The 27,994-nt window shown below is 44.6% G+C and overlaps 1 protein-coding gene across 2 annotated transcripts in view; it reads right to left on the bottom strand.

The window, feature by feature from the left end:
- Nucleotides 1–555: 555 nt before the first annotated feature.
- Nucleotides 556–27,994, bottom strand: part of IGBP1 (immunoglobulin binding protein 1) — a 74,231-nt gene continuing 46,792 nt past the window's right edge. The window contains exons 4-8 of one of the 2 annotated variants that reach the window (XM_008272740.4): nt 26,422–26,676; nt 20,741–20,936; nt 18,729–18,808; nt 17,612–17,721; nt 556–1,041 (exon numbers count right to left, since the gene is read on the bottom strand). In XM_008272740.4, coding sequence (XP_008270962.1) covers nt 893–1,041; nt 17,612–17,721; nt 18,729–18,808; nt 20,741–20,936; nt 26,422–26,676 — 790 coding nt within the window. In that variant the 3' untranslated portion in view covers nt 556–892. The remainder of the gene's footprint in view (nt 1,042–17,611; nt 17,722–18,728; nt 18,809–20,740; nt 20,937–26,421; nt 26,677–27,994) is intronic. The other variant, XM_008272741.4, reaches the window with a different exon arrangement.

Here is a 27,994-nt window from a genome sequence, read left to right as displayed (position 1 = left end):
CATGTGTGCTGTCCCCACCTCCGCATCCCGTTGCTGGTGCGATGGCAGCCCCCACCCCTCCCCGCGCCCCAGACGGCTGAACCACTACTACCACGGCACAGTGATCCCAGCCCCCACTAGTTCAGATTGAGCCAGGAGGGCCAAGATGGTCTGTGGCAGTCAAGGTCATGACAAATCTCTCCCTGAGAGTAAAGACCTTGGGCCTCTGCTAGACACACAAGCCGCCTCATACTCAAGATCTTTCATTCTCCTGGCCGAGACAAGGAAAGGCAGACAGGCTGGGTTCTGAAGCAGGCCCTGACCCTTTCCAGTCCTTCACTTCTGGCTGCCATTCCTGAAGACAGTGCTCATAGTGCCATGTGCTGGGGAAAGCCCTGGTGCTGTCCCTGGGCTCTCCTGCACTGTTGCTCCCAGGGCACCTATGTCATGTGCCCAGGAGGAAGGAGAAGTGGGGGCAGCTCTGATGCTGGGCCATTCCCTGCCCAGTTGACCAGGATCACTGCAAACCCTGAGACCCCACAGCCACGCCCTCCACCCGGCCTCAACAAAGCAGGCTTAGAGAGTACAATGGATTTTTATTATTTTTCAGGGAGAAATCACACAGCAATTGATTATACAGAGCCATTACTCGGTACTCTTTTCCTTCCACTTGAGAAATTGAAATACACCATGATGAAGATGATAATGCTAAAAACAAGATAGATGGCTTGTCATCTAGGGTACAAATACACATTTAATCATTCAACACTTTATTAAACGCAAGGCAAGATTTACTGTCCTTGCCTTCGTTGTACACAGCTGAAGCAGGAGCCCGGGGGGGGGGGGGGAGATTGCGTGGTTTTCCTTGGTCGGGAAGGTGTGCGTTCTACAGTCCTATCCGGTTAGGGGAAGCTTAGCCCATGTTCTGTCGGTTTCCATAGCCCCTTGGATGGGTGTCCTTCCAGTCATCCCACTCCCTTGCTCGGTGGATTGTGTTTTCGTCCTCCTCTTCCTCATTTTGTTCTTTGTCTTCCTGTTGTTGAGCTGCTCTTTTGAACTCAGCTGAAGTGGGACAATGAGAAGAGGGGGTGAAAAACAGAGAGTGTGTTAATAAGCACTGTCAGGGGCCCCAGCTCCACGCAACCACATACGGCGAGCACAGACATCTTGCTTGCGGCCTGTCCTGGGCCCAGCATCAGGGGAGCACGTAGATGACCTCCCATGCTCCGTATTAGGTAACAGTAAGGATGGGATAACTGAGTGGTTTCCGCAAGAAGCCCAAAACATAAAAGGTGGCCCACTCAGAACAGATTCTGTTCTGGAGAAGGTTTCTTGCTAAAATGGCCAATGCTCTCCTGCCCCCAAAACCAAACTACCACCACCCCCCCGACCCCAGCAATCCAAGAACACTACAGTAAAACAAATATTTATGATGCCACGATTTGTGAATTGCCAGGGAGGTAGGATTGCCAGTGACTTTTCCCTCTCTATCCATTTCCTTCATTATGCTCATACAATTTACATACGTGTGTGTGTATGCAAACCTGAAAATCACAGGGCAGTTGGAAGTACAGACAATAAAATGTCTGTGTCATTTTTTTAAAAAGATGTATTTGTTTATTTGAAAGGCAGAGCTATGAAGAGGCAGAGGCAGAGAGAGAGAGAGGTCTTCTATCCGCTGGTTCACTCCCCAAATGATGGCAATAGCTAGAGCTGAACCGATCTGAAGCCAGGAGCCAGGAGCTTCTTCTGGGTCTCCCATATGGGTGCAGGGCCCCAAGGACTTGGGCCATCTTCTACTGTTTTCTCAGGCCATAGCAGAGAGCTGGATGGGAAATGGAGCAGCTGGGACTCGAATGGGAGCCCATATGGGATGCTGGCACTGGAGACAGTGCCTCAGTGCCAGCCCCTATGCTGGTGTCATTTTGCATGTCCTTAGGACAGGTTCCAAGATCCAAATGGTAATCGTCGTGCACTGTACACTCAAAAACCAAATCAACTCTCTTTGGCATTAACTAATTTTTTCCTTTAAAATTTTCCCATTACTGGCCGGCGCCGTGGCTTGATAGGCTAATCCTCTGCCTGTGGCGCTGGCACACCGGGTTCTAGTCCCGGTTGGGGTGCCGGATTCTGTCCCGGTTGCCCCTCTTCCAGGCCAGCTCTCTGCTGTGGCCCAGGAAGGCAGTGGAGGATGGCCCAGGTGCTTGGGCCCTGCACCCCATGGGAGACCAGGAGAAGCACCTGGCTCCTGGCTTCGGATCAGCGCAGTGCGCCAGCTGCAGCGGCCATTTGGGGGTGAACCAACAGAAAAGGAAGACCTTTCTCTCTGTCTTTCTCTCTCTCACTGTCCACTCTGCCAGTCAAAAAAAAAAAAATTCCCACTACTTGTTTTTTTTTTTTTAATAAAAGATTTTATTTGAAAGGCACAATCACACACACACACACACACACACACACACACACAGAGGAAGGGAGGGAGGAGGGAAGGAGGTAGAGAGGGAGGGAGGGGGGAGAATCTTCCATCCGCTGGTTCACTCTCCAAATGGCTGCAATAGCCAGGGCTGGGCCAGGCCACAGCCAGGAGCCCGGAATTGCATCCAAGTCTCCCATGTGGGTGGTAGGGACCCATGTACTTAGCACACTTTCAGCGCTTTCTCAGGCACATTAGTGGGGAGCTGACTTGGAAGCAGAGCAGTTGGGACTTCACTTATTCCACTGTGCCACATGCTGGCCTCTCAAATGTTCTCATTACTATGATAAAGAATGAAATACATGGGGATCTGGTCTCTTCTAACAGCTTAGGAGGCTGGTGTTCTTTTCTGATTTTAAAATCCCTTTACTGGGGCCAGGGATGTGGTGTAGTGGGTTAAGTCACTGCCTATAATGCTGGCATCCCTTATGGGCATTGAATCCTGGCTGCTCCACTTTCACACTTTCAATCCAGCTCCCTGCTAATGTGTTTGGGAAAGTGGAAAATGGCCCAAGTGCTTGGGTCCCTCCAACCACATTGGGGACTCAGAAGATGCTCCAGGCTTCAGTATGGCACAGCCCTGGCCGTTGTGGTCATTTGGGGAATGAACCAGCAGATGGAAGATCTCTCTCTTTCCTCCTGTCCAATTCCACCTTTCAAATAAATAAATCTTAAAAGACAAAGAAAAAAAATCTCTTTATTGTAAAATAAAATATACTAGAAACTACATAAAGAGATGGATATGTGTGTATTTATAAGGACAGATTTTTAAAAGGAGATATTACAGTGTCTACTTGGGTCAAGAAATTGATCTTCTATGTACCTATCACCAAAAGCTCTCCATAGGCATCATGCAAATCACAACCACTATAGTATTTATAGTAACTTACTCGAGTTTATTACCCAAGTGTGCATCCCTAAATACCATAGTTGCCTAGTTGCATATTCATGGAAACATTTAAGAGGTGTGCATGCATGCACATGCACATACACACACCCGCACACACACACATACAGAGAGAGAATCAATCTCCCATCCACCAGTTCACTTCCTAGATGCCTGCAACACCCAGAGCCGTGCCAGGCTGGGATCCGGGAAGTCAACCCAGGTAGCACAGGTTGGTGGCAGGAACCCAGCTACTTGAGTTACCACCTGCTACCTCCCAGGGTGCACATTAACAGGAAGCTGGAATGGGCAGGAGCTGGGTCTCAAACCTAGGCACTCTGATATGGGCCTAGGGCATCTTAATCACTGGGCCAAACGCCAACCCCATACATTTTTTTAACCTCAATAATTTTGATACAGAATTATGCAACCACCACCACAATACAGTTAAGAAATTCTATCACCCCCAAAGATTCCTGGTGCCCATTTACAGTTAATTCCCATTCCTTCCAGTTCCACAGCTCCTGGGGCCATTAATGTATTCTCTTGTCTTGATAGGTTTGCCTAGTCTGGACATTCCATACAAATGTAGTCTTTTGTAGCTGATTTCTTTTACTGAGCATCATGGTTTTGAGGTCAGTCTTCTCTATTTAAAAACATTCTGGGGAGCTAATGTTGTGGTGCAAGTTGCGACTTGCGATGCTGGTATCCCTATTCGAGGGCCAGTTCAAGTGCCAGCTGCTCTACTTCTGATCCAGCTCCCTGCTAATGTGCCTGGGAAATAGCAGAGGATGGTCCAAGTGCTTGGGCCTCTGCTACCCACATGGGAGACCTGATGAAGTTCCTGGCTCCTGGCTTCGGCCTGGGCCAGCCCAGGTTGTTATGGCCATTTGGGAAATAAACCAGTGGATAGAAGATCTGTTTCTTTCTCTCCCTCTCTCTTGCTCTACCTTTGACATATTAAAAAAATACTTTGGTATCTTTTAAAATCTATGAGTTCTATCTCCATCCCTTTCCTTCCTTTTCAAGTTATCATCTATTGAAGCTGAGGCATTTGCCCTGTGGAGTGTGTCCAAGCTTGGATTTTGCTGATTGCGTATTGATGGTGTGGTCTGACATGTCCTCCTGCACTTCCTGCAGACTGCCAACTGGATACAGAGGCTTGCTCTACCTCAGGTCTCATTTATTGGCATGATCACAGGTGCTGCTGCCTCCCTTAGCAGGAGGCAAGTGCTATCTGTTTTGTTTCACTGGCTGTGATGTTAGCATCTATGGATGCTCACTGCCTAGATCCATTAATTTACTGGAAGGTTTCAGAAAGGTGACACTCTTAAATCCAACATCTCCTAGAATCAGGCACGCCTCTAAAAACCTTCGGTTCTTTTATTGGACGATGGTATCCGAAAGCAAGATTTGAGTGCTGGATATATACTCACTCCTACTGTCAAATTAGCCTTTTGGAAGCCAAAGAGGCCAGTCGAAACATCTTCAAATTGGCTCTGACATCCTTTTGATATGACCCTAGTAGTCTCTGAAAAGCTTCATGTATGAAAAGATGTTCCAAGTTCCTTTTGTATATCTCCTGCCCCAGACTGAGATGAGCTATTTCTCACATGATGGATTCTTTGACTGGGGATAGTAGTTCTATACCACAATCTGGTTACCAGGTATCTCAAGGCTTCTGGGCTGGCCCTTGTTTCTAAGCCTTTTTAGTGAATACAGTAAAGGGTATGTGTATGTGTGTATGTATAGGTACTTAATTTTAAATAAAATTTTTCATGAGTTTGTATTCAGGATTACAGGCTTTGTTTTTTTTTAACCTAAACTCTTCTGAATTACATCTGTATTCTTCCACACTAAAAGGACAGCATTAGATTATCTCATAAGTACTCATTTACATTATCTCATATTACACACATGACCACCAACATAAACTACTGAGAACGGATAATTTTTGCATATGTTTTCCTCATTTAAAGAGAAACTGTGCCATATTTTTACTTTATCTAGGCTCACAGGCATCACATACTCAACGCTTCCCCTCTGAAGAGTCTTTTAGTCTTAGTTCTGTAAATAACTATACATTGAATGCTTGCTACCAGTCCGTTATGTCAGCATCTCTCTCCATCATTTTGGTTGTCTGAAGCTCATTCCCCAGGCAAATTTCTCTGGAACAGTGGGCCAGACTGAAACCAAGAGCCAGGAGCAGGGCCAGTGCTGTGGCACAGAGGGTTAGAGCCCTGGCCTGAAGTGCCAGCATCCCATAGGGGCACCGGTTCTAGTCCCAGCTACTCCTCTTCCGATCAATTTCTCTGCTATGCCCTGGGAAAGCAGTGGAAGATGGCCCAAGTGCTTGGACCTGTACCCAGGTCTTCTTTGCTATATTTAATATTTATGGGACTGGTGTTGTGGCACAGCTTACTATTGCCTGCGATGCTGGCATCCCATATGGGTGATGGTCTGAGTCCCAGGTGCTCCATTTCCAATCCAGCTCCCTGCTAGAAAGCTTGGGAAAGCTTGGGCCCCTGCACTCATGTGGGAGACTTGGAAGAAGCTCCAGGCTCCTAGCTTTGATCTGTTGCAGCCCTGGCCATTGTGGCCATTTGGGGAGTGAACCAGTGGATGGAAGACCTCTCTGCCTCTCCCTCTTTCTAAGTCTGTCTTTCAAATGAATAAATAAATAAGTCTTTAAAAATGTCTAAATTTATGGGGCCAGTGCTGTGGTGTGGCTGGTAAAGCTGCCGCCTCTAGTGCCGGCATCCCATATGGGCACCACCGGTTCGAGTTCTGGCTGCTCCAATTCCGATCCAGCTCTCTGCTATCATCTGGGAAAGCAGTAGAAGATGGCCCAAGTCCTTGGGCCCCTGTACCCACGTGGGAGACCCAGAAGAAGCTCCTGGCTCCTGGCTTCAGATGGGCCCAGCTCTGGCCATTTTGGCCAGTTGGGAATGGAAGACCTCTCTCTCTCTCTGCCTCTCCTTCTCGCTCTGTGTAACTCTTTCAAATAAATAATCTTTAAAAAAAAGTCTAAATTTATTATCTGTGATTTTTGAATCCTGTTATTTTTCTGTCTTTTTATCTTAGTAAGGCATTTTCTGTTGTGTTCACTCATTCTTGTTTCCTTCTATTTTAGATTTCTTTTTAAAAAAGATTTATTTATTTATTTGAAAGGCAGAGTTACAGAGAGGCAGAGACAGGGAGAGTTAGTCCTCCATCTACTGGTTCACTCCCCAAATGGCTGCAACAGCTGGAGCTGGGCCAATCTGAGGCCAGGAGCCAGGAGCTTCTTCTGGGTCTCCCATGTGGGTGCAGGGGCCCAAGGATTTGGGCCATCTTCTGCTGCTTTCCAAGACCATAGTAGAGAGCTGGATTGGATGTGGAGCAGCTGGGACTCGAACCGGTGCCCATAGGTGCCCTATATGCTGGTGCCATAGGCAGAGGCTTGATCTACTACACCACAATGCCAGTCCCTCTACTTTACCTTTCATTCCTGATTCTATTTAAAGATTTATTTTCCTGAAAGGCAGAGTTAGAGAGAGAGAGAGAGAGAGAGAGAGAGAGTGTGTGTGTGTGGGGGGGGGGTGATAGGGGGAGAGGGAGAGAGAGAATGAATGAATGAATATCTTCCATCCATTGGTTCATGCCCTGAATAGCCACAATGGGCCAGGCAGAAGCCAGGGGCTTCTTCTGGGTCTCCCACATAGGTACATGGGTCCAAGCACTTGGGTCATCTTCCACTGCTTTCCTAGGCTCATTAGCAGGGAGCTGGATCAGAAGTGGAACAGCCAGGACTCAAAGTGGCACCCATATGTGATGCTACTATTGCAGGCAGTGGCTTAATCTGCCAGTCCCACTTTTCATGTTCCTGAAATAGTCACATTTCTAAGTTTTTCCAATCCTGCTACATATTGTTCTTTCATGGCCTGTTATTTCTGAATATCTTCCAGCTCACTTTTAAATATTATGTTTCAGATTTGTTCTATTTTTCTTGGGCATGTCTTTCTGGCGTGTGGTGGGAAGTAACCACTTGAGGACATCCTTGTGGGTGGTGAAGGAATTCACCAGCAGAAGAGAGAGGAGCGAGCAGTGTTAGATTTATTAAAACACATTTTGAGGGGGCGGTGGGCAAGCAGGTGACGTAGGGAGTAGCATGGCCAGGCAGACACCTCGAGGTTGGCATCTGCTGTCATAGGCTGCAAGGGAGCAGCCCCGGGTGAGCAGGACAGCTGGCAGCTGACAACCGCAGCAGCGTGGATTATAATCTGGGGGATACAGACCTGAGGCAGACTGCTGCTGGCTCGGAGATTTTCCATTACTGGTGTTTTCCTTATTACTGGGGATTTTCACTAGTGGCTTCCTTATTGCCAGGGGCTCCATTTCTACTTTTTTTTTTTTAATATAAAGAAACACAGTGACTTGCTTATTCTTTACAGTTCCTGGTTCTGGTCCTCTCTGCCACTTTTATCTGGCCCTTCTCTTTCTTTCTTCCCTATTGTTGCTGTCCTGCTTAATTTCCACTCCACTCTCAGGGATTTCTCCTCAGCAGTGGACCTTGTTTTGGAAGGGAGGCTCGGTGCATCCAATTCAAGAGTTTAAGGTCTAGACTGCTCCATTGCTTTCAGACCTTCTAGCCAGCAGTTCCTTGCAGTTGTGCAGGTTTTATTGGAGGGCAAAATCCCTCCCAGTTTGGACTGCTGCTACTAAGTTGCACAGGTGCACTATTTAATGAATACCCTCTGTTCAGATTCTCTGGTTTGACAGGTCTTTGAACTCCCATTGTCTCCTATCCATATGCCAATAACCTGTTGATCTTGGAGCTGTGGGTGAGTTGTCCCTCCTTTTTTTTACTGTTGAGGTTCATGAGGATACAGTATTACCTGTTTTCACTGTAAACACTGTCCAATATTTTTTCCCTTGTGTTTCTACTGAGATCTCACACACATGTCGAAAAGCACACAAACACAGCTCTGAATTTTCACACAATGAATATAGCTGCGTAATCAGTACCCAGATCAAGATACAAAACATTAATAGCTCCTCACAAGCCCTCCTCAGGGCTAATGCCATTCAAGGTCCCCAACTAAGGGCAACACTATGCTGACTTTTAACCATCCCATCCCACTGCACCTTTTTTGAACTTGTTTATGAATGGAACCATTCAGCATATATTCTTTCATATCTGGCCATTTTCACTCACAATTAGGTTTATAAGATTCAACTATATTTGTCACTTTCAGGGAAGAATGACAGGTTCAAGCTATCATTAACATAGTATTCCACTGTGTGAATAGACCAAATTTATCCATTCTAGTATTTATGACCATTTGAGCAGTGTCCACTGTGGACTATTATAAGTAGTGTTGCTATGAGCAGTCTAGTCTAGGGCTTTTGTGGACATAGTCTCATTCTTAGGTATACACTGAGAGATGAACTCACCAGGTCATCACCACCACCAGCACCCCTAGATTTCCCATCTTTGCTTCCTTTTATCTATTTACTTTGGGCTAACTTTTTTTTTTCCTCCCTGTAACTTAAGGTAGAAATTTAGGCAGCTGATTTTACCGTTCCTTGTTTTGACCAGAATACTCAAAGTTACATGTTCGTTCTTTCTTTTTTTTTTTTTTTTTTTTTTTTTTGACAGGCAGAGTGGACAGTGAGAGAGAGAGAGACAGAGAGAAAGGTCTTCCTTTGCCGTTGGTTCACCCTCCAATGGCCGCCGCGGCCGGCGCACCTCGCAGATCCGATGGCAGGAGCCAGGTACTTCTCCTGGTCTCCCATGGGGTGCAGGGCCCAAGCACCTGGGCCATCCTCCACTGCACTCCCTGGCCACAGCAGAGAGCTGGCCTGGAAGAGGGGCAACCGGGACAGAATCCGGCGCCCCGACCGGGACTAGAACCTGGTATGCCAGCGCTGCTAGATGGAGGATTAGCCTGTTGAGCCGTGGCGCCGGCCACATGTATTTTCCTCTCAGCATTGCCCGAGTTGCATCTCACAAATTTTGATGCTGTACTTAATCACTGTCATTCAGCTGAAACAATTTTCCAAATTTCCTTTTTTTATTTATTCATAGTTAATCTTCAAAAATACATATATCCAGATTCTCTAGGTTTCTCAAATTTTTAATTTAATTCTAATGTGGTCTGAGAACATAATCAATGTGGTTTTGCTTATATATAATCATATTTATGTACTTTATATATGTAATATAAATAAATATATACATATATAAATAATTTGAGAGGCTATAATTTGAGAGGCAAAGAGACAGATAGCAAGCTGTTTATCTGCTGGTCAACCCCAAATCCTTGCAGCAGTCAGGTCTGGCCCTGGGCCTGGGCCAGAGCCTAAAATGCAATTTAGGTCTCCTGCAAAGGGAGCAAGAACCGAATTACCTGAGCCATCACTGCTGCCTCCCAGGCTCTACACTGGCAGGAAGTTGGAGGCAAGAGCCAGAGCCCAAAATCAATTTCAAGCATTTTGATGTAGGACACAAGTTCTTAATTCCTAGGCTAAATACCCAATCTGATTTTAATTTTTGAAAATTTACTGAGATTTATGTGACAGCCTGGTACATGGACCACCTTTGATGAATGTATCATGTGCATTTGAAAAGGTGTATTTTGCTGTTGTTGGATTATAGCTGTTCTAAATAGCAAATAGGTTAAAATTACTGATAATATTAGCCAAATTTTCTGTGAACTTTTTTTTTAGTAATTCTATCAATGATTGAAAAAGAGTTATTAAAATTCCCAATTCTGGGGTAGTGTTGTGGTAATAGCAAGTTGAGCTACTACCTGTAACACCCCATATCGGATAGCTCTTTCCAGTCCCAGCCACTCCACTTTTGATCCAGCTCCCTGCTAATGCATCTACGAAAGTAGTAGAAGATGGTCCATGTGTTTGGGCCCCTGTTACCCATATGGGAGATCCAGATGTAATTCTGGCTCCTGGCTCTGGCCTGGCCCAGCCCTCCCTGTTGTGGCTATCTAGAGAGTGAATCAGCAGATATAAAATCTCTTTCTTTTTGTCTCTCCCCCTCTGTCACTCTGCCTTTCATGCAAATAAAATAAATCTTTAAAAAATTTTCCAGTTATGATTGTAGATTTATCTACTTCTCAATTTAATTCTGTTGAATATTTTCTTTCTGTAATATGAAAGTTGTTATTTTAGGCACAAACACATTTATGACTGCTGTGTTTCCCTAATAAATTGTCTCTCTGTTCTATCAGTATGAAACGTCCTTTTTTATCTTCAGTAATACTGTTATCTTGAAGTCTACTTTATCTGATATAATGACAGTTACCATAGTTTTATCACACTTACTGTTAGCATGGTATACATTTTATAATTTTAGTTTCAATCAACCTGAGCATATTTTAAATATATCTCATATTGACAGCATATAGTGGGCTTGAAAATCAATCCCTGGTTTCTTTAAAAAAATCTTTATATTTTATTTTTATGTACTTGAAAGGCGGAGTGAGAGGGGCTAGCACTGTGGTGTAGCAGGTAAAGCTGCCACCTGCAGTGCCGGCATCCCATATGGGTACCAGTTCAAGTCTCGGCTGCTCCACTTCCAATCCAGCTCTCTGCTGTGGCCTGGGAAAGCAGAAGAAGATAGCCCAAGTCCTTGGGCCCTTGCACCCACGTGAGAGATCCAGAAGGAACTCCTGGTTCCTGGCTTCGGATCACCATAGCTCCGGCCATTGAGGCCAACTGGGGAGTGAACCAGCGGATGAAGACCTCTCTCTCTCTGCCTCTCCTTCCCTCTCTGTGTAACTCTTTCAAGTAAATAAATAAATCTTAAAAAAAAAAAAAGGCAGGGGCCGGTGCCGTGGTGCAGTAGGTTAATCCTCCGCCTGTGGTGCCAGCATCCCATATGGGCGCTGGTTCTAGTCCTGGCTGCTCCTCTTCCAACACAGCTCTCTGCTGTGGCCTGGGAAAGCAGTAGAAGATGGCCCAAGTTCTTGGGCCCCTGCACCCGCATGGGAGACCATGTAGAAGCACTTGGCTCCTGGCTTCAGATCGGCGCAGCTTCGGCCATTGCAGTCATTTGGGGAGTGAACCAACGGATGGAAGAACTTTGTCTCTCCCTCTCACTGTCTCTAACTCTACCTCTCAATAAATAAAATCTTTTAAAAAAAAAGGCAGGCAAAATGAGAGTGAGAACAGGGAGAGACAAGCTTGGGTCTCAACAGGACCTCTGCAAAGCATCCCACTACCTTTCCCTGTTTCACAAAAAGGATCTGGCAGCCTCTCTTGTCTTTGTTGAGAGCCACCTAGTCCATGAAGGCTGTTTTCCCGCACAGATACCTGGACTTTTCACGTCCCTCCATCCACTGATTCACTTCCCAAATACCTAGAACACTCAGGGCTGGCCCAGGCCGAAGGTAGAAGCCTGAAACTCCCTCTGGGTCTCCTGAGTGGGTGGCAGCAGCTCAAGCACTTGAGCCATCATCCACTACCTTCCAGGTGTGCACTAACAGGAAGCTGCATCAGAAGCACAAAAGCCAGAACTCACACTGGCACTCCAATATGGGATGTGGGTGTCCCAAGTGGAGGTTTAACACGATGTGCCGTAACGCCCGCCCTCTCATTGTTTTAATTTGTACTGTCCTGATGACGTATGACATGCAGCATCTTTTCAAGTTTACTTGTCACGTGTGTACACTCTTTGTTGATGTGTCTGTTAAGGTCTTTGGCCCACGTTTAACTGTTTTCATCCTGTTGAATTTTACGAATTCTGTGTATTTTTGATAACAGTCTTTATCAGCTATGTCTTTTACAAATATGTTTGTTTTTCCCTTGATGAATTACGTGTTTAAGTGGTTGCTGTAAGAAATACAACATTCATCTCAAACTTCCCAGTCTACTTGGAGTTAACACTGTAACATATGGTAGGCAGCCTTGAAGATGGTGCCCAGTGATCCCAGCCTCCCAGTATTCATGCTCATATGCAGTCTGGTCCCTCCCATATCACATCAGGGTTGTTCTACGTGAGCAACAGAATATGGCAGAAGTCACAGTAAGTCATTTCCATATAAGCTTATACAAGATGATAAGACTTTCAATCTTGGTCATTCTCTGCGATCATTTACTTTGAGCAAAGGAAGCTGTGAAGTTGGGAACAACCCTACAGAAAGACCTACATGGTAGGAGGTAAGGTCTCCTACCATCAGTCGCATCAATAAGCTTGGTAACAGATCCTCCAGCATTAGCTATGCTTCTGGAACACTGTAGCCCCAGCTGATAGCAATTTATAGGAGACCCTGAGCCAGAACTACCCGGTTAAGTGGTTCTTGGAGTCCTCAGCTCAGATACTAGATGATACAATGTTTATTAAGCTGCTACATTTTAGAGCGATTAGTAACACTGCAATAGGTAATGTGTACAATTTCACACAGAAGATTCTCACAAATACACTTGGTTCAATCTATCCCATCCCTTTTGCCATGACTGTCATCTTTACTACATCTATAACATTATAAAACCCCTGAGACAATATTATAATCTTTAAGAAGCCATATATAATTTTTAAAATTAGGTGAGGGGAAGGGATAGTCTTTTGTATTTACCCATATAATTACAATTTGTGCTGATTTTCACTCCTGAATATCCAAATTTCTATCTTGTGTCATTCCTTTAGGCCTGAAGAATTTCCTTTACTATTCCTCTAATGCCAGTTTTCTGGGGAAACATTTTTAGCTTTTGTTTATTTAAAAATGTCACAATTCTGTCTTCATTTTTATGGATACTTTCACTGGACATGAAACTATGGGATGGGGCAGGCACTGTGGTGCAGGGGTTTAAACCGCAGCTTGAGACGCCCACAACTCATGTCAGAGTGCTAGTTAAAGTCTTGGCTGCTGTGCTTCCAATCCAGCTTCCTGCTAATGCACCTGGGAAGGCAGTGATGCTGGCCCAACTCCTTGGGCCCCTGCCACCCACATGGGAGACCCAGATGAAGTTTGGGCTCCTGGTTTCAGTCTGGCCCAGCTCCAGCTGTCTGCAGTCATTTGGCAAGTAAACAAGTAGATGGAAGATCTCTGTCTCTCTGTCACTCTGCCTTTCAAATTAATTAATTACTCTGAAAAAAAAGTAAGATTATGGGTTGACAGTCCTCCTGTCCATCCCACCAACACTTTAAAGAAGTTCCACTGTCTCTGGCTCCCATTGTTCCTAACTGGAAGTCCGCAATATTCCTGTCATTGTTCTCCTACAGGTAACATGCACTTCATCTCTGTCTGCTCTCCAAATTGCCTTTCTCTTTGTTTTACAGCAGTTGGTGATGTGCTTATGTGTGGTGTTCTTTATATTTAATGCACTGAGAGCTTGCTGAGATTTCTAAATCTATACATATGTGTTTCACAGATGTGGGGAGAATCTCAGCCACCATTTACTACTTTTTAAAAAAATTTTTTTTGACAGGCAGAGTTAGACAGTGAGAGAGAGAGAGAGAGAGAGAGAGAGAGAGAAAGGTCTTCCTTACATTGGTTCACCCCCCAAATGGCCGCTACGGCTGGCGTGCTGCAGCCGGTGCGCTGCACCAATCCGAAGCCAGGAGCCAGGTGCTTCCTCCTGGTCTCCCATGGGGTGCAGGGCCCAAGGACTTGGGCCATTCTCCACTGCACTCCCAGGTCACAGCAGAGAGCTGGACTGGAAGAGGAGCAACCGGGACAGAACCAGTGCCCCAACTGGGACTAGAACTCGGGATGCCAGCGCCACAGGCAGAGGATTAGCCAAGTGAGCTGCGGTGCCAGCCATCATTTACTTCTTCAAACATTTTTTTCTGCCCTTACTTCCTGCCCAGCTTTCTCCTCTCCTACTGGTAGTTTAATTGCATAACATTAGACCTCTGGACATTGTCCCACAGGTCAGTGAGGTACTCTTTTTTTCCAGTCTGTTTTTTTTTTCTAATTAGATAATTCCTATGTATCTTCAAGTTAATGGATACCTTCTACTGTCATCAACATCCTATAAAGCTCACTGATTTCAAATATCATATTTTTCAGTTCCATATTTTGTGTGCATATGGTTTCTACTTCCCTGCTGAGATTTTGTATCTTTTCATTCACTACAAACCTGTTTTGCTCTCTACCCTTGAGCACAGAAACAATAGGTACTTTAAAGTCCTTCTCTGGGATTAATATTTACTAATATTTACTAATTTCCTTTCCTCTTGAGTGTGACATTTTTCCTATTTGTTTTCTTTTTCTAGTACCTTAGATTGAATCCTAGACATCGTGAATGGCATACAGTTGGTCCCTGACTTAACAACAGTTTGACTTTATGATGATGTGAAAGCAGTATGCACCCAGCCGAAACCAGACTTTGTGGAGTTTTGATCTTTGCCCAGGCTAGCAGTATGTGGTACAATACTCTCTCTCTCAATGCTGAACTGTGGCAGCAAGCCACAGCTCCCAGTCAGTCATGTGATCACAAGGGGAAACAACCAATACCCTACAGCACTGTTAAGTTAGGATGCTCGGTAGGCTGGGTGTGTTAAATGCTTTTTTGACTTATGCTATTTTCAACGTATAATGGGTTTATCAGGATGTAACCCCATTGTAAGTTGAGGAGCTTCTGTATTGTGGATTCTGAATTCTGTTTCATTCCTCTAAGAGCACAGTCAGCTCTACATATCCTTGTGTTCTGCATCATGGATTAAACCAACCAGATAGGAAATACCAGAAAAAAAGAAACTGTTGTCTGTACTGAACATGCACAGACTTCTCCCTAAACAATACAGTGTACCAACTGTTTACATAGCATTTCCATTGTGTTAAGTATTATAAGTAATTTAGAGGCTATATAAAGTATATGGGAGGGTATACATAGGTTATATGCAAATATGCTGCCATTTTATATGAGGGACTGGAGCACCAGCAGATTTTGGTACATATGTGTGTGGTGGGGAGGGGGGCAGTTTCCTGGGACCAACCTCCACCATGGATAGAGGGATGACTGTACCGAGTTTTCATTCAGCAGACAATTAACCTGTCTAGTATCAAAATTCCAAATCCTATCTTCCTTACATTGGGCAATAGCTGAATTCCCCATGTGGTTATTTCAGCTGTTTGAAGTCCATTCTGTGTACGCAGTTTAGGAGTCAGCCAGAGACGTCAGTAGGGTTCATATACAGAATTAGGGGTCCTCCTTTGAGGTTCTTTCCTTTTGGGAATATATCTTCCTCACTTTTCAGTTTCTATGGTCACCCTGAGTTCTCTCATTCCCCAACCAATAAGACTACAAGTTCCCATTCAAGTTGTAACTTCCCCACATCACAGCAACTGCACAGCCTGCCCACAGGTGAAAAGCTATAAAAAACAGGAAATCCTTTCCAGTTACCACTCTTCTCTCTTCAGTGCTACAGTGGAAATAGCACTGGAACTAGAGAATTTGAAAACCTGAATTTACATCCTAGCCTGACCATCTTCTAGCTAGAAGTCAGTTCTCAGTAACAACATCCTCATCTTAAAACAGGAAAAGGAATGTCTACTTTAGGTGATTTTTGAGAGGATCTAAAGAGATAATACATAAGAAAAGTGAGGCTCAGAGGAGTTCAACGATATCCTACATATTAAGTGGTAGGAGTTGGATTGGCCATCCCAGGTCTATACATGCTTTTACTGCTATCCCATATTGCTCCCACCTTTCTTACGGCCACCCTTTCCATTTTCTCCTTCTAAGGACATTTCTGAGCAACTATTATGATCTCATTGCCAAGTTGGGCACCTCGAACACTTGGAAGTCAAAGTTTCCAGCCCTGGAGCTGGTGCTGTGGCACAATGGGTTAAGCCACAGCTTGCAGTGCTGGCATCGCATATGTGCACCAGTTCGAGTCCTGGCTGCTCCACTTCTAATCCAGCTCCCTGCTGATGGCCTGAGAAAAGCAGTAGAGGATGGTCCAAGTGCTTAGGCCCTTAGCACTCATATGAGAGACCTGGGGGAGGCTCTTGGCTCCTGGCTTCAGCTTGGCCCAGTCCTAGCCATTGTGGCTATTTGGGGAGTGAATGGAAATGGATGGAATATCTCTGTCTCTCCTTCTATTACTAGGCCTTTCAAATAAATAAATCAATCTTAAAAAGTCTCTACCCTGAGGAACTTAAAGCGCTATTCTCTGTTCTAAGCATGACTGCCCTCCAGTTTATGCCTTCTTTTGGTCACTCTCTAGTGTTGAAGTAGCTATTTTTTAAACTATTTTGTTCAGTTTAGAATGGTGATCTATATGAGGGGTCAGCTCAGTACAATCTGCTTAGCTTTTACCAAAAGCAGAACTGACATCTACCGATTTTTAGTTTTCCTAGCTGGCTGCTGTTATATTTGGAGAGACTGAAAAAGTATATTGGCAGGGCTGGCACTGTGGCATAGCAGGTTAAAGCCCCAGCCTGCAGTGCCGGCATCCCATATGGGCGCCAGTTCAAGTCTCAGATGCTCCAATTCCAATCCAGCTCTCTGCTATGGCCTGGGAAAGCAGTAGAAGATGGCCCAAGTCCTTGGGCCCCTGCACCCACATGGGAGACCCGGAAGAAGCTCCTGGCTCTGGATCAGCTCAGCTCCGGTCGCTGCCGTCATCTGGGGAGTGAACCAGCGGATGGAAGACCTCTCTCTCTCTTTCTCTGGCTCTACCTCTCTCTGTAACTCTTTCAAATAAGTAAAATAAATCTTGGGCCGGCGCCATGGCTCACTAGGCTGATCCTCCGCCTTGCGGCACCGGCACACCGGGTTCTAGTCCCGGTCGGGGCGCCGGATTCTGTCCCGGTTACCCTTCTTCCAGGCCAGCTCTCTGCTGTGGCCAGGGAGTGCAGTGGAGGATGGCCCAAGTGCTTGGGCCCTGCACTCATGGGAGACCAGGAGAGGCACCTGGCTCCTGTCATCGGATCAGCGCGGTGCGCTGGCCACAGCGCGCTGGCCGTGGCGGCCATTGGAGGGTGAACCAACGGAAAAGGAAGACCTTTCTCTCTGTCTCTCTCTCTCTCACTGTCCACTCTGCCTGTCAAAAATAAATAAATAAATACATAAATAAATAAATAAAATAAATCTTTAAAAACCAAACAAAAAAAAAACACCCTATATTATCACGGTCCCTATTTTCCTAGAATCATCTGCCATGTTCATTTTAATAAAAAACACAGTATTTCATGGAATCTTTCTGTCACTTAGGATCTTTGTACAGACCACTTCCACTCCTAAAGGGCAACAATACTTGCTCAGAATTTAACTGCTAGGGAGTGAGAGGCCTGTAGTCCAGCCACTTTCCTCCCAGTCCTCCCTACCTGGGGTCTTGGCTATTCCTTGATCTGGTAATGCTCCGTACTTCCGATGCTGATCGTACCAGTCGCTCACCGTCATGGTTGCCAGACTCGGATAGCCAGCTCCAAACACTCTGCAAAAATCACAGTGCATTTAGGATGTGAAACAGAAATAGCACTATTTAACAGCCTCTTATCTTTAATGACAAAGCCTAGGTCCATTTCTGCCTCATTCCCCTACCTAGCAATCTTCTGAGGAGCTACAGAAAATCCCAGGAGGCTACATAAGAGGACCCAGAAACAGGCACTCAAGATAACTGCCCCAGGATCATCCGCCAAATAAGCAGAGGCTAGTGTCCCACAGGGCAGTGATGAGACTACTATAGATGGGCTGTTTATAGGGTTGGTGGCTCTGCAATGTACAGCAAAGGAGGGGACTCTCCTGCTACCCTATGAAAAAGCATCTCAAGAACACAGAACCAAGGGGCCGGCTTTATGGCACAGCAGGTTAAGCCATCGTCTGTGGTGCCGGGATCCCATATGGGCTCCAGTTTGAGTCCCAGGTATTGCACTTCTGATCCAGCTCCCTGCTAATGCTCCTTGGAAAGCAGCAGCAGATGGCCCCAGGGACCCCTGCCACCTACATAGGAGACCCAGATGGAGTTCCAGGCTCCTGGTTTCAACTCAGTCCAGCTCTTGCTGTTGCAGCCATTTGGGGAATGAACCAGTAGATGGAAGCTTTCTGTCTCTGTCTTCAAATGAATAAATCAAGTCTTCAAAAAAAGAACTCAGAATTGAATCATAGGCAAATATGTCCTTGTGAGATTGGCCGTGGAAGGCAGCAAAAGTAGCAATAAAGGGAAGGAATTTTAAAGTATACAGTTCTCCAGGCTTTTTTTCCTTTGTTTTCATTATTTGTTTATGTTTATCCCTTTGAGCCTGTCTGTAGGCTTGAGTTTGTGAAGGGCATGCCCGAGACAGACATGGAGTATCCGCAGGGATGATACCCCTTTGACGAAAGAACAGACTCCACAGGTGAAGCTACGACTTTCCAACACCACCGCTGTGTCACTCATGCACTACTCGCAAACCACAGAAGCAGGGGCGCAGAACAGGCAAACCACTTTCTGGTACCACTTACTTGGCTTGGGTTGCATTCCGAGTGAGAATGAAGGGTTTCATTGGAGGCCTCTCCTGACGAGATGAGTGAGATGTTGATGCCTAAAAAGGAAATTGATTATCAGAGGTGCAATGGCCATTTTGCCTACTCTCCTGTGCAGGCTTGTAATGGCTTCAGGGGCTTGAAAAGCTCTGGATTCAAGAGTCACTCACTTTCTCTGTATCGATCTCTAAGCTATAGCAGCAGAACAGTAACAGTGGGGGGTGCTTCGCCCTTCTCAGGGGGCTGGAGTGTCAGGCTAAACAGGGAGAAAGTTTTCCCGGGAATCCTCTTATCACAAGTGAGCATTACTTGGCTTGAAAGTACTCCTTCCCCCCAAAAAAGGGAGATTCCCAAGCCTTCTTCCACATTCCTTCTCAATCTCTGGAGGTGAATTTGAAGCCCCTTTCCTTAGCCTGGCCTTTGGTGGAAAAGCAAAATTAAAAGCCTTCTTCTTTGCATTGTGAGTAAAACGTTTATCAAACAATATCACGCATCACATGCTACCGAGAAATCTTGCATGAAAGCAAGAGTCAATTAATGTGGCAAACATCATGTCTTATTTTAAGAAACCACTCAGATGACATCCCAGGTTCCTGCAGTTGGTCTGGCCTTGGCCGCTGTGGCCATCTGGGGAGTGAATCAGTGCATGGGAAGATACCTCTCTCTCTCTCTCTCTCTCCCACTCCCCTCTCTGTTACACTGCCTTTCAAATAAATAAATCTTAAAAAAAAAAAGAAATCACCATGGCCACTCTAACCTTCAGCAACTGCCATACTGATCAGTTAGCCACGCCACAACAGTGAAACAGTGAGGCCAGACCCTCCACTGGCAAAGAGATAATGACTTGATGAAAGCTCAGATGACTGTTAGTATTTTTTAATCAATAAAGCATTAAAAAAAAACCTTCTAAAGCTCCTTCCAATATCATCATGCTGTTAATTGTCAAGAGTCCCAAGGGTGTTTTGGATGATGATGTTCCTAAATGAGAGGAAGTGCTGACATGTTTTAAGGAAGTAGGGCCCAAGAAAAAGTGCTCACTTTGAGCTCTGCTACTTTTGCAGCTGATCCCAATACCACACGAGGGAATATTAAAAACAAATAAAGACCAACCAAACAAACGAGACAGGGCAAGACCCAGAAGAGTCCAGCTTCAGAATGCTTGCAAATCATTCATCCCAACACTCTCAAGGGGCCTTATGGCCTTAGAATACTAATTGTTCACTCATTGATCCTTTCACATGAAGAAGTAGGTCGATGCTATCCTGAGGCAATGGCTCCTGGGCCAATTAGCACAAATCAAATGAGGAAGAAGTTTCTCTGAGGACTTAAAGAAATGTCTGTGACGAGCTGATAAATTCAACGCTATTCATGTTTTATCTGGAACCCAAGATCAAGTGGCAGCGCAGCCCTTTTGGAAGCAGCAGCCCTGTAACTGTGATCTTCAAAGACCGCCAAAGCTGTAGAACACCGGGTACCCTGTAGCAGTACATGAGGCATTCTGTGCAGGGAGGTGTCCTTGCTGTGCCTCTTCCTTGAAGATACACAGGTGTGAGAGAGCAACATTGTGTAAGGTTAAATTCTGCTTCCTCCCCCGATGGAAACATATTCCCTGGTCTTTTTATCTTCTACCTACCTACCTACCTGTCCCCCCCCCTCCAGTTCCAGTTTCTCCTCCATTCTACTCCTCTTGCCTTTTGTTGATTATGGTGAAGCACAGACTGGCCTTCCCCTAGTAGCTAGGAGTTCTCAGAACCAAAATCAATTTGTATTCTTCTTTCCCTCATGGTCTGTCGCAAAGATACAAATGACTAGAAGAAGCGTGTTACAGATTAGACAGCAGAAAGCTACCCCAGCGACCCTTCAGCCTTTCTCCATTCATCTCAATAGAGTTTCTGGAGACTTAAAAGGATTTTAGTGTGCTTACTCTCCTGCAGAATATCCAAATCTCTGCCGGCAGCTTGCTGAGCTATGTGGGCAGGAAGCAGGCTTACCTCTTTGGAAGAGTCTTTTTCTCTCAGGATTCTTATCTCCTGGTCAATGCTCTCAATCTCTTCCAAGCTGATACCAATCCACCTCCGAAGGTGAAGGAGATAATATTCACGAACACAATCGTCATCTGCTTGACCACTTTCCACAGCAGATTTCAGTGCCGACAACCTATTCTCCACCTCCTTCTTCTGCTTGTATCTGTTCCACAGAAAAGCATTAGCCATGAACTTAAAAATACAAAGGTATTCCCTCAAAAGAAGGTCACAGTAAGATTTCATCTTTTGCGAATGACCATGCAGTTAAGTACACTGCTGTTCATCGTGGCAGGAATACGGATTCTACAGCTATACCCCAGTGCTTGCTGAGAAATAACATTCTGCAGCCACCCCACCCCCCAAATATATAACTAACCTGATCCCAGCAAGTCTTGCCCTCTCGGTCATTTGACTGCACCAACCCTTACTGGGTTAGGTGTTTTCTATCACCCAGGGCTCCCTACAATGTTTCCCTTTGGGAGTTATACCTTCAAAGAATCGCAGAATCTTAGGGGTCATTTACCTGCCATTGATGCCAAGAATTCTTCGTGAAATAGCCTAAAAATGGTCATCACTTCTTTTCTTCTGTGGTAAAACATTTCCAGCTCTTCTGACTCATCCTTATATATTTTTAAACACTCATAACCACCATGGCTGCCTTTTTCAGGAAGCATTCTAGTATGCCATCCATCACCCACCTGACCAGCATCTACTGAGTACCTATTATGTGAGTACCTACTGTTCTCAGCGCTTGAGACAAGGCAGTATATAAAAGTCCTTACTCTCAAGAAGCTTTCATTCTAGTGGAGACAGACAAAAAGAAATAGATGATGAGTCAGGTGGCGTTAAGTGATATCAAGCAGTAAAAACTAAGGTCAAGTACACGGTGGTAATGTAAGAGTACCAGTGTTATCACATATAAGGTGGTCAGTAGAGATTCTCTGAAGAGGTGACATTTGGGCCAAGACTTCAACAAAATGAGAGAGCAAGGCACGCTGATATTGAGAAGAGTGTTCTAAGAGGCAAAAGCAAATATGAAGGCCCTGGGGTGGGAGAGTACCTGGCCTGACATGTTGGAGAAATAATAGGCCAGCCGGAATGGAAGGAAGTGGCTGGAATGAAGATGAGTGATATAAGATGAGGTCAGAGATAGCCAGGGTCCTAATGTATAGAGCCCTGCAGGCCATAATACCCAAAATATAAAATACCATGGTATTTTGAGATGCGAATGCCACTGGAAGTTTGTGAATAGAATTCATGACATGAATGGAGTGACATGAAAAGAATGTTTAAAAAAATATGAGCCAGGCTCTGGCGTGGAGTGTGGGCTGCAGGGCTTGGGAGGCAAAGGTAGAAGCAGGGCAAGCAATTTAAGATGCTGCTGCTAGAATCCAGGTGAGAGGTGGTAACTTGAAATAGGGAAGTAGTGATGGAGGTGGTAAGTTGTGAATGTATTTAAAATACAAGACAGACAGATCTTCTCATTTAGTGGCTGTAAGGGCTTGAGGGGCAAGAGAGGGGTCAATGACAACCCAGGAAATCTCTCTGCCAGGAGGCTCACTGTAGACCTCCAGAATCAGATGCTCCTTTGCAGGTTTTCACCCGAATTAGAAGGTCTGAACCTGAAGTCCATGGAGTGACACTCAGGGTAAGCAGGGTGGTCGCTGAACTTCCTGAAATTTTACATAGAACTCTACATGTATGCTTTGTTCTTCTTTTTGCTGGACAGAGGTTTTATAGGTTTCCCCAAATTACCCTTTAAAGGGGTCTGTGACCCACAAAAAGTCAAGAACCACTGCTCTGGAAACACTATTTATATGTACATATATAAAAAGTCTTTATATGTATAAAGATTATTTATATAAATTTATATTTATATGTTTACATATATATATATATATATAATAGGCTCCTCTGTTTCTTTACCCAACAAGTGGGCCTTTTTATATAAGGTCACCACCATCATACGAGCATCAGAGGTGGCTTTGGGAGTAGAACAATATAAAGGTCAGTTCCTAGTTCATGAATGCTATTAGGAGATATTATTTTAGAATGCTTAACGCCAATCCCATTCCTACTCCCACCTTCTCCTGGATGCATCCAAGTCACAGGAAAAAAAACATATGAGGGCTTTAGAATGCACATAATCCAGGCTGAATTCTGGATTAGTCTAGTGATCCTCTGAATAAGGTTTTTGCTTCTTTTCCCATTCTCTACACACATTCAGCCCATATTCTGTTCCTTCCTTCCTTGACTTAGCTCTTCAATCCTCTTTTAGTCCTCCACACCTGTTTAGGTCGGTGCTTTAAACACCTATTTGCCTTAGAATCTTTTCTCCTACAGAAAACATCCATAGACCCCAATAGACCCCAATGAGTAATAAACAGATAAACCGTGCCTTGATGTAACCAGGAGGGCTCCCAACATCCTTCCTCCTCTTAGGGCTCCAAGGAAAAGACTGAAAAATTGTTCTAGACCTCCACTGTTCTGCATTCCCCAGAGTGTGTCATTAAACGGAAATATTCCCAATCACCCCAGAATTCCACACCTCTGGGACCCTTCCGTCTCCAGGAAATGCTCACCATTCCTTTTTTTTTTTTTTTTCTTGTTTCCAAGCTGCTAAAGAGAGCTTTAAAAAAAGACTAAAAATCTGTATTATCAAACTTTGGCCAAGTGGTCCCTCTGGCTCAGTTATCCTCTTACAGGAACTCCATACCACCATCATACTCATCTTGCTTTACCTTCAAATCTCTGTACTTCAGCCTGCCTAATCTTTTACTCTTGTCTTTAAGGAGCTAATTCTCTCCTAAGACATATCCAAGGCATTGCCTTCATCATTCTTCTTGCCCTCCATCTAATCCTTATCCATATTTTTCCAGGCCTCATTGAATCAACCACCTGCCCTGTCATCAGGAGCTACCTTTTTTTCACTCTGCTGGTGCCTTTCTCCAGTCTTAGAAACACTCTTTCTCAATCCATTTGTACCTTTTCCAATGACCACTCTTCTCCATGCTGTAGTGGGAACACCACAAGAACTGGGATTTGAAGATCCAAGTTGAAATGCTAGCTTGGTCTCTTAACTAGCTTTATAACTTCGTGCAAGTCAATTTTTAGTCTGTTTCCTTTGAAGAGGGCTGAAGCTGTGGCATTGCGGGTAAAGCTGCTGCCTGCAATGCCGGCATCCCACATTGGGCTGCTCTACTTTTGATCCAGTTTTCTGCTATGACCTGGGAAAGCAGTGGAACATGGCCCAAGTCCTTGGGCTCCTGCACCCATGTGGGAGACTGGAAGAAGCTCTAGGCTCCTGGCTTTGCATTGGCCCAGCTGCAGCCACTGCAGACATTTGGGGAGAGAACAAGCGGATGGAAGCCTCCCACACCGTCTCTGCCTCTCTGTAATTCTGTCTTTCAAACAAAAAAATAAATTTTTTAAAAAATGGGGAGGAGAGAGATGAGTGTTTGATGCAGTGGTTAAAACACTGCTTGGGATGCCTGTGTCCCGTATCAGAGTGCCGGAGTTGGAGTCCAGGCTCCACTTTCAATTCCAGCTGCCCTCAGTGTGCACCCTAGAAGGCAGCTGTGGATGGCTCAAGTATTTGGGTATCTGCCACCCAGGTGGGAAGATCTGAATTCCGGGTTCCTGGTTTAGGTATGGCCCAGTCTTGGCTGTTGCAGGCAACTGGGGAGTGAACCAGTGGATGGACGATCTCTCTTTCAAATACATACAAGCTTAAAATGGGGTAAGAGTATCCCAAAGAATTGGTAAGAGGATCAAATAAAAAAAAACACATGCAAATGCTTTCTTTGTAGGCAGCAATACAAATATTGTTAGCCGATGAGGAAGATGAGGCTAGGAGGGCCTAGAAAATGCATGATTCAGCTTCAGTAAGTAGTAGAAATTGGATTGGTCACCCCAGGTCTGACTGACTCCTAAATTCAGGCCTTTTCAGTTCCATCAGATTGCTTTCATCTTTCTTACAACCGCTCTGTCCCTCCCAAAGATACTTCCAAGCACTTGCTATGATCCAGTTACTGCAAAAGGCAGCATGGGATACAATGATACAAGTAGGAAACTAAGATAAAGTTACTCTGATCTTAGGGAGTTCAGGTCCAGAGACTGACACTTATGTTGAGACAGGTAACATGTACTACGTGCTACAGTATCAGGGAGAGAAGCTATTTAGGGAGAGGCTTAAAAGGGCCTTAATGTGTCTCCTTCTTTCCCTCGGCTTCTACACAGCTTTCTGTCTGTACCCTGTGGAGTCTCTTACCACTGATTGCTCTTTTCTTCCTCTTCTTTCTCTCTTTTTTCTCAAAGTTTTATCCTTTGCCTTTTTTTAAATTTCTGCATGTTTCTTCTTGGCAAACTCACCCATGGCCACCAAAGCAGAGGGGCTCCTACATTTTTCACATCACCCACAAAACTGTCTCCTATGCTTTAGCTGCCCATTTCCATAGGTCTATGGAAATGGCTAACCAGCTGTCACTTTAGGACCTCAATTCAATATAACAAAAATAAAGACTCATTACTTACCCAGTTTCCACTTTGCTTTTTCTGTTAAAAGAATGGACTGTTAATCAGACTCACTCACTCACTCATTCAAAGATGGGAATTGGAGAATATGAATGAAGGAACAGGTTTTTAGAAAGAGAGAAAGGGGTGGGGGAGAGAAAGAGAGGGAGAGAGGGAGAGAGGAAAGACATACCATTTATTTCCAATGGCCTCAGTATCTAAAGTTAAGGATGAGGGGACCTACAGAAAGCAAATAAGGACTTAATTTTCTAATCGTATACATCTATTCTTGCAAAGTAATTATCTCTGAGAGCTGTAACATCATTTTCAGCACTTCATCCTAGGTGCAGTACTTTTTTTTTTTTTTTTGCCTCTTTCTTCCCCTTCAATACTCCATGCATATCACTTCCTTAGGCAACCCTTGGACCATACTACCATTAGCTTCTGCCAAACCAAACTACAGTCATCTAGTCCCTGTACACTCCTCAATCTACCCTGCCCTGGGGCTATTACTCATGCTGTCCCTCTTGTTTGTCTACAATACATACTGTGTGAGCACCTTCTACCCTATCAGACCCTGTGCTAGGCATATCCACAGTAAACATGAGGAATGGCTCTTGCCCTCATGCAGTATACATTCTAGTAGGGGAGCTAGACAAAACCCAGCAGACACATAAATAATTGCATGCTGAGGTAAGTGCCACAAAGGAAAAACAAAGCACGGGGCAAAGAGACAGAATGGCGGATGTTTTAAAGCGACTGGTCTGGAAAGATCTCTCAAGGAATGACATTTAAACTGAGCCCCAAAGGATAAGAATTAGGAATAGAAAGTATTCCATGCAAAGAGAACAGCACAGAGATTCTTTACAGGGAAGCAGCTGGGTCTGTTCAAAGGACTGCAAAAAGGCTAACTGTGGCTGTGTCTAACGCTCAAGGGAGAACAGGGCAGGTGCCACGTCATGCGGGACCTGTTAGTGGCTCAGATGCTGCTGCCCTAGACTGAGGTATGGTAGTGGAGATGGAGGGAAATCAAAGGACAGGAGATATTCTTTTGCAGCCAGAATTGACAGGCATTGTTGAAATTCAGAAAAACAATAATTAAAGCCAGCTCCTAGGTTTCTTTCTGGCTTAAATACCTGGGTGAATGGTGGGGCACTTTGCTGAGATGGTGAAGACTTGGGTGGAGGGGGTGCATGTGAGGGTTAAAAAGCCAAGGGTTCCATTTCCAGCACATTAAGTTTGCGACGTCCATGACACCCCCACAGGTGCTGGAAGTATGGGGTCTGAAGGTCAGGAGCTGGGCAAGTGATACCCATGTGTGAGCCATGAGCTTGATGATAGTGCTGATATCTTCTCTGTCAGACACTTGTTTAAAAATGCAAAGATCAAGCCTGCAGGCCAAAGAAATACAACTCAAAACAATGAGAAATCCTTTTTGGCTTGCCCAAACTTTTTTTTTTTAAGTGTTCATACCAGCAGGAGTGCAGTGTGATACACTCTGAAACTTTGTTACTGTTCAAAGCAATACTGTTACCACATATCAAGAGCATGAAAGTATTCAAATCGGTTGACCCAGTCACCTCTAGAAGTCTATCCTAAGGAAACAGCGACAGATGCAAGTTAAAGGTATTTGTTTATAGCATGACTCAGAATAGCCAAAAATCATCTCAATTTTTGACAATAACACATTAGTAATCAATATGGTACAACTATAGGATGGAATATTACATAACTATTAGATAGCATGGTTTCAAAAGACATGAGAATATGCTCACAGTACAGTGTTAGGTTATAAAAAACAGGATAAAAAGCTATATTCACAGTATTAATTGAAATTTATTGGCTAAAATAACTATATATATCCGAAAGAAAATACATCATAAATTTAACAGTGATCATCTAAGAGTTTCATACTCAGGCTTATTTTTAATTCAAATATTCTGTTTCATAAACTTTCTACAATGAACATTATTACTTTTACATTCAGGAAAATAAAGTTCTCTTTGTAACCATCCATTAAGAATCATCTCAAATGTCATTTCATTCTGAAACCTTTTCCTCAAACCCTCCAATGAGATATGACCACTCCTTGGTCTATCTGCACAACACACTATCTCTGTGGCACTTACAGTCTTTTCTCTTTTTTTGTATGATTATTTGGATATCAAACTCATTTAAACGCTCTGTTAAATGTCAATGGGCTGCACTCAGCTTCTAACAAAGGACAGTTTTTGTAAGTTTATCCTACATCCTCAAAAGAGCATTTGTTGTGACTCACTATCCCCTAACCACACTCCTCGATTCTTCACAGCCCTCACCTCTTGAACTTCCGTGATTATTATCGTGTGCCTCCTTCACTGGAATCGAAGCTCCGGCACAGCACTGACTTTGTCTAGTTCTCTAATACCTAAACAGTTCCTGGCACATAGGAAGCGCTCAATAAACAGTTTCTGGTTCAATCATTTGGCTTTCTAGACCAAGCCTCTCCTCTGAACTTCACGGTATCAGCTACCATTGCTTGGATGTGTCAGTACTGAATGCAAGCTCTGGCCTACTTTCGATCTGCTTTTCCTCCACTAGTCCCCATCTTAATGGATTCCCCATCCATCCACCTAAAGCAGAAGCAGGGACGTCTCCCTTGCTACTTCCTTCTACCTCACCTGGCACAGATTCAATCCTCCTGAATCAATACATCCCTGCATCCCTCTG

Source organism: Oryctolagus cuniculus, chromosome X, assembly GCF_964237555.1.
Source record: "Oryctolagus cuniculus chromosome X, mOryCun1.1, whole genome shotgun sequence".
Taxonomy (NCBI): domain Eukaryota; kingdom Metazoa; phylum Chordata; class Mammalia; order Lagomorpha; family Leporidae; genus Oryctolagus; species Oryctolagus cuniculus.
The sequence above is the reverse complement of the archived record's forward strand: the minus strand, read 5'-3'. Positions and strand labels throughout refer to the sequence as shown.